We start from the raw sequence: 7,222 nt of genomic DNA on the forward strand, positions 1-7,222 counted from the left end.
GCCCGGGCAAAAGAGTGAGACTCTGTCTCAAAAAAAAAAAAAAAGGTAAATTGTATGTTATTTATATTATATTTTACCACTAAACAGTTGCCAAAGAGAGAGAGAGAGAGAATTCCACAGCACAGGGATCTACCAGGCTCTGAGGATGAGACTCAGAGACACAGGACACGGGAAGGCAGCAGCCACGACCTTCAGAGGTGTGAGCTGAGACGGAGATGGAGACAAAGCAGCCCGTCCACAAGGGAGAAGGATCAAGTGTGAGAGTCAGAGTGGAAAGACGGAGAAATTAATCCAGATAGAGCCCTGTCGGGGGTACGGCTGAGTTTGGAGAAAGAAATGGGGATTGCCAGGACTGATTTTAAAAATGAATCTTGAGTCTGGGTCTTTTCTTTGGCAGGCACGTGGGTTTCCGTGTTTAACCCTGCAGGGCTTGTGGTGAGCTGCTTCTAGGACCTTCATCCACTCCGCAATGGTCAGCCCACAGTTACCCTCTGAGGCTTCCTGTCTCTTTTTAGAGCCGATAGACACCACAGTGAGTCAATCCTACCAAGGCTTGACTCATTTTTAACCCAGTTTTGGTGATCAAACACAATACCCTGGAATTTGGCACTACAGCTCAAAATGTATGGTAGACACGTGGTTGGGAGGAAACCCAGGCTCCCAGCTGCTTCCCGTAGCCCTATCCCATTTCTTTGTAAAGGCTGATGTGAACTGCATTTAAAGTCAGAGAGACATGGGTTCAAATTCTGACTTGAACTCTTGCTCGCTGTGCTACCTTGGGCAAGTGATTTAACCTCCATAAGCATGGTGTCCTCGTCTGTAAAATGGGCTGCAGAGCTCCATGGCATTACTATGGGGATTAGAGGGACAATATATGAAGAGCTTCTTAGTGTTCTGCTTGTTCCAAAGAAATTACCCAGTAAGTTAAGGTTGTTGTTATTATCACCACTACTATTATTAATAGTACTCTGAGATCATTGGTTACCTAAGATCACTCCACCAAAAGGGCAACAGGATACTTATCTGGGGAGCTTTAGGGACCCAGACTCCTGTAGACTGGATATAGAGTCAGAAGACCTGAATCTGATCTGGATTCCCCCATTGCTAGCTGGGTGACCTTGGCCACTTTCCACACCGAGTCTCAGTTTTCTCATTTGTAAAACAGGGATGATTACACAGAGTTGTAAATATCAGATGAAATATATACAAAAAGCTATATAAATAGCCAAAAAAAAAAAAAAAGCACAGATGTATAATGTACTCAGAATCAGAAGCAAGGATGTACCTGGGGCAAGGTTAGGGTCAAGACAGAAATCAAAGCCAGGTACGGTTACAGTCCCAGATACTACGGAGGCTGAGGCGGGATGATCACTTGAGCCCTGGGCAACATAGCCAGACCCCATCTCTAAAAGTTTAAAACCAAAAAGAGATGGGAGTCAAGGTTGGGATTGGCCCCAGAGCTGTAAAATCAATTGTGATCAAAATCAGAGCTGGCACTCAGGTCACAGAGTTTTGGGCGAGGACGGGGAGAGTGCCGAGAGCGGGATCACGGCAGGGGTTTGGGTGGGATCTGGGGTTTGGGGAAGGAATCCAGGCCAGAACGTATGCACTGTCTGAGCCCTGAGGGAATGCACCAGTGCTGTGCTGTGACTCAGCGGCGGCTGTGCTGCCTCGGTTAAGGCTCTAATCCAGCGAGCCTGGTTTGGGGGAAAGTAGAGCGTGGGATTTAACAAATCCTAGGAGACCTGCAAAAGTACAGGCCTTTACAGAGACAGTTCAGTTGGAATAGTGCAACCACCTCATTTTCTTCGTCCTCTTCCCCTGACCCTGGTAGGTAGCTGTCAGATCAAGTGTCAGCCTGTCTCCTGGGACATCCTGTGCAGTGCTGGTCCTCATGGCTCTGATCATCCCTTCTCCATCAATCACCCATCACCCGTCAGTCATCCACATATCATTATCCATCCAGCCAAGATTTATTGAGCATTTACTATGTGTCCAGCACTCTGCTAGACCCTGGGGATGCAGCAATGACAGAGGCAAGCATGTTGCCTGTCCTCGTGGACCTTCAATCTAGAAGGAAAGAAGATAATACAATGGATTTCCACCTTCTGCATTTATGTGTATTTGTGGGAGTAGTGGGAGATTCTAAAATCAGCTCAGGAAATGAAGATTGCAAATTTATTCTTCAAAATCCCTTAAATTACCAGGATCTGGGCATTTAGACGCACAAGAGCTGAGAAATAACATCTATTTCTCTTTGTGCTTTGAATGTGACCCTGAGGCAGCAGATGTCACAATCTGGCTTTAATGGTGGCATGTGACTTTAAATCAAGGAGCATCTTTGTTTCTCGCTCTTTTAGCTGAGTATGTATAATTGGTTTTAACTTAACTGCATTAATCATGGGACCCCATTGTAGATACAAATTAAAGTAGTGTGTATGAAATTATTGTAAATATGTTGAGGAGGAACACAGCAGAGGGACAAAACCCGGTAAGGGGTGGAGGAGTGAATGATGTGGAAGGCTTCACCAAGGAGGTGAAATTTAAGCTGACTCCTAAAGAATGACTATGAGTTGGCCTGTCACGAAGAGGAGAAAGAACTTGCCAGGCAGAGGAATTGACACAAGGCAGAAAGGAACACAGAGCATCTTAGGAACGGAAAGCCAGTCGGGTTGGAAATGTTGGAGAGATAACTAAGGGCCTCCCCTCATTGGTCCTCAAGGTGAGGCTCTATTTCACATGCTCTGACACAGTGCATTTAACAGCATGCAGATAAGGTGGTCTGAGATTCAGGGAATTCAATAATTCAGAGTACAGGTCTAGAGAAACAGAAATAATCAGTCAATGTCTTTTGGAATCACTGGGCTAGCTATCCTGTGGGATGAAAAGAAGAATAGGAAACAAACTATTGAAACCAGAGATGGTGGGATTCATGGCTATGGTGGAGTAGCCTGCACATAGACATAAACCAGGGCATGAGCACCCAAGAAGCTAAGCAGGTAACATAAAGAGAAAAGCAGTCTGAGTGTAGGATGATAGGGAGGAATAGGGACTATGGCAAACTGGAGAGCTCTTACCCTGTCTAACAGGGCAACTGCTACTCAGCTCCCACTAATCATTGCCAAGTGGGAACTGAGGACCAGTTTCGCTAGATCTTCTGTATTGTAGCAGATCCTGTCCGTGTCAGCTTCCTCTGGCCTCTGGAACCCACTGTTCCCTACTGCACAGCAGGCCAGAAGTCCCCCAGGAATTACCCCTGCCATCACCCCTCCTCCCCATACGGCATATAAGCCCCCAACCAATGACTGATGAGTTTGGTGGACAAATACCCTAACGCCCTTGCCTCTCAGGTGCAGTAACTTTGAGCCACATGTTCAACACTTTCCCCAGAGTTCCCCAGGAGAATGGAGGTCCAGTTGCCCCTCTGGTAACTTCCCTGGTAATCATGCTTACTGACTGCCCCCTTCCTGTCCCTGTCTCACTTCCCCACTGCAGTTTCCTAGGATCAACTTCCGAAGAAACCACTGGCCACAGAAGCCTGTGGCAGGGCCTGCTTCTGGGAGAAACTACCATAAGGACACAAGATGCTAAGAAATATTTGAAATCTGGGTTTTTTAATATTAAAACTTCCCAATTAAAATTGTACATGTCAACAAAAACAGCTCTGAGGGCTGTGTTTGGCCGACAGACCATCAGACTGGGGATTCTGACATAAGCTAAGACTTTATCTGTCTTTATTATAACCACCACCCAGGAAAGGAACACGTGAACTAAAGAAAAGTGCTTAAGAAAGAGCTGGATGAGAAAGTTCTGAGGGTGGAGACTTGTGCCACATGAAAATGGCTGCTCACCACAGCGGGAATTAGAGAAGGGCTCAGCAATGATGAATGTTCCTGCTGGAGTGGCAGTTCCTGCCCGTGGCTCCCTGCCGCAAGCTTCCTCGTTTGAATCCACCTTTGGCAGCCACCATTCCCACGAAGGTAAGTCATATGAAGGCCCCGTGGGAAGTCCCAGAGCCGAGCCAGGCCCAGCGGCCCACAGGCAGGCACCCTGGCAGCTGCACACCAAACTGGTTCTGCAGCTAGAGTGACAAGCCAGGGCCTGCCGGCTCTAGGGTCCTCAGAATCAGACTTTCCTGGTACCCAGGCCACAGCCCTCCCTGGGGCCATAATCACAGCTGCTTTCTGCATGAACTTAGCCCAGTTCACCTGGCCTCTTGGCACAAGGAAAAGTCCCAAGAGTGCAGGGGTGAGGAGCTGATGGGGGGCCGGGGGCTGTAAGCCCCCTCCCTCCAGCCAAGTCAGCTTTCTAGGTAGTCATCAAATTCAGCCACTCGAAATGCTGACAGGAGGCACTGTCATCCCAGTGCTGCATAAAGGAAGACAGGCCAGACCCTGGAGGGTGGAGGGCTGCACCTGGCTGGAATGCCCAGACAGGCCCATGGGTGACAGACAACACCTTATGCCCCAAGCCCAGTCTCCAGCGGTGTTTGCAGACCTTGTGCTATTTTAGGTTCCTTTGTCATCACTGCAGGCAAACTGGACTGGAGGAGTCTGATTAGAAGGGAAAGAACTGGTTTAGCAGAGCTGGGGTGATGGGGGTTGCCTCCCTGAGTTGGCACCTAGCACCAGGCAGAGGAGCCTGTGTCATTACTTTTGAGGCTCAGGACTGGGTTAGGATTTCAGCACTGGTTTCAGACAACTTGTCAGATAAAAGGGGCAAAGAGGAGAACTTTGACCATCAGGGGCCAGAGGCTATAATTTCCATTTCAGGAATCATCATGACAATAATCCTTGTTATAAATGTGCCTTTTAATATATAAGATACCTTCCTAGACATTATCTCCTGTGACCCATACTGCAGCTCTATTGTTCATCCCACCTTCAACATAAGGAATATAAGGAACCTAAGTCTCACCAAAGTAAGTGACTTGCCCAAAGTCGCAGTCTTAAGAAAGTGGCAATGGTGGGGCCTGAATCAATTATAGAAGGGGGTTTAGGGAACCTAGACCTGTACGTCTAGAGGTCTTTGCAGCAAGAAGGGAACTCAGAGAACGAAGGGGAGCCCTGGCCTTCTGCTGAGGACCCAGGAAATAGGGGCCTTCATGGATCTCTGGCCTGAGGACTGGACCCATGCACAGAGCCTGCTGGCAGTCTGGCACTGCAGGGCCATCACAGTGGGCCTCGGCGCAGCTTCGTCTCCTCTCTTAGCTGGTGGGTAGCAAGGGTTTTTCTGTTCCCCTCATGCCGCCCCCTGAGTCAGCTCTCTGGCATTGCCCTGGCATGTCCTGGGCCCCACGCCCAGGCAGTGAGGAGGCGCTGGCAGATTGCCTGGGAATGCTGCTGTCTTAACTTAAGCCAAGTCCTAATTACAACCCCCTTCCCAGAGGCAGCCCGACAATGGCTGCATTGGGGGCTGCAACTTGTAGGCACCGGGTGAGTTTCCCCTGTCCCTTGGACTTTCTGGTACAGGTGTCACTGGGCACATGCCTTTACCTGATGGCTGCAGCCCTAGAGGGGATGCAGGGACCAAATTCAATTTAAAGACGTTGGCTGAGCCAGGCTTCTACCCCAGGGCCCTGCTTGGGTTTCTGGTCACATCCAAATAGCTAAGGAGGAAGTTGCTTTTGTACAGAAAGGAGGGAAAGACAGCCAAGACTCCAGCCTGAAGCTGCCTCAGCTGTTTCTGGGGCTCTGACTCAGAAGCTGCTTCTCAGGAATGTTGAGCACCTGGGCCTCTGAGACCCTTGTCCAGGCACAGTGGAATGAACAGCTGGGCGTGGGAGATGTTTTATCCTCCTCTCTCTTTCTGAAAACACCCTTGCAGAGAAACCTACCACTGGCTAGGTTGCGGGCTCATCCCGGGGGGCCCTGGTTAGCTCACCCAGGAAGGAAGCCTTCCCAGACCCATCAGCTGCCGGGATCTACCCCTAGCAATGACCATTGGCAACAAACTTGCAGTTATAAAAATGCCGCACTGGGTAGGATGCTGTCTCTACCCCTCTATCTTATCACCCCAACTCTGTTGTGACGTCCTGGACCTCATACTTCTGGGTAAAAAAGAGTGCCCTGAACATCACATTCATTTGATAAATGTGTTGATTCACTGATAATCTGAGAAAAAGAAGCAAAGAAAAGAAAGGCAAAGGGAAATCAGTGAGAAAACAAGCAGGCTGGGTCACATCCGAAAATCTGGAGAATCTGCTTCCCTTCCCAGGCAAAGTTCCCAGGCCATTTGGAGAGAGGAAAGCAGAAAAGCTTTGTGGAGGTGGCCTGGCACTTCCTCGTCCCCGGTGCCCAGCCCAACCCAGATGCCCTGAGATCTGCCAGAAGACACCTCCAGAGAGGAGGGACTCTGCAGTGATTCTCCAAATGTGGGCAGTTTTCTCCTTTCCACCTCTGGCCTTTATTTCCCTGCCCTACAGCAGGTAGATGTCCCACAGGATAATCCACAGTGAAATGAGACCCAGGGAGATCTAACCCTGGAATAGAAATCCTGTCAGCAGTTTTATTACACAATGCAATAATTTTAGGTTTGCATGCCTCCGTTAGATCAGAAGAGCTGGGAGGGCAGGAATAGAGTCTGTCTTGTTCACCAAGCTAGTCTCAGAGTATAGCATGCTGCACAGCAGGCAGCAGACACTCACTTGGGTGTTCCAGATACATTTGTTGATTTGGTTCACCGAGGGGCATCTGGAACCTGCCAGTACACTCCTGCTATCCAGCTGCCATCAGCAACTTTTATTGTGGAGCTCATTCCAGGTCCGAGATCTGATGATCTATTGGAAGAAACTGAGGCCAGAGGCGCTCATAGACTGTTTCTGGGGCCTTGGGTTCTAAGACAGACTTGGTATTGGAAATGACTGCTGGGGTGGGGTGGGCTGAGTAATCCGGTAGCCCCACTGGCTCTCTAAAACCAGGCCTAAGGCGGCCTCTAGTGGACAAGCAGAATCATTGCCCGTTTGGGGCAGAGGCCCAGCTCCCTCACCTCCATGGCCCCAGCACCTTCAGGTTCACCATCCTTGGGCCCAGGGTCAAGAGCATTCAAGATGGCACACTTGCAAGATAAGTGGACTGTATCAGAGCAATAGGTCAGCCATCCAACAGACCAATCAGTTAAAAAGCACTTGTTGGCCGGGCGCGGTGGCTCACGCCTGTAATCCTAGCACTCTGGGAGGCCGAGGCAGGCGGATTGTTTGAGCTCAGGAGTTCGAGACCAGCCT

The 7,222-nt window shown here is 49.4% G+C and overlaps 1 protein-coding gene across 1 annotated transcript in view; it reads left to right on the plus strand.

Annotated features, from left to right (window-relative positions):
- Positions 1-3,883: 3,883 nt before the first annotated feature.
- The window catches only part of CAMK2G (calcium/calmodulin-dependent protein kinase II gamma), a 68,932-nt gene continuing 65,593 nt past the window's right edge, over positions 3,884-7,222 (plus strand). Inside the window, exon 1 of the mRNA XM_012663224.1 lies at positions 3,884-3,980. Within this exon, the coding sequence (XP_012518678.1) occupies positions 3,884-3,980 (97 nt within the window). The remainder of the gene's footprint in view (positions 3,981-7,222) is intronic.

This window comes from Propithecus coquereli, unplaced genomic scaffold, assembly GCF_000956105.1.
Source record: "Propithecus coquereli isolate 6110/MARCELLA unplaced genomic scaffold, Pcoq_1.0 Scaffold80, whole genome shotgun sequence".
In the NCBI taxonomy this organism is placed as follows: Eukaryota; Metazoa; Chordata; class Mammalia; order Primates; family Indriidae; genus Propithecus; species Propithecus coquereli.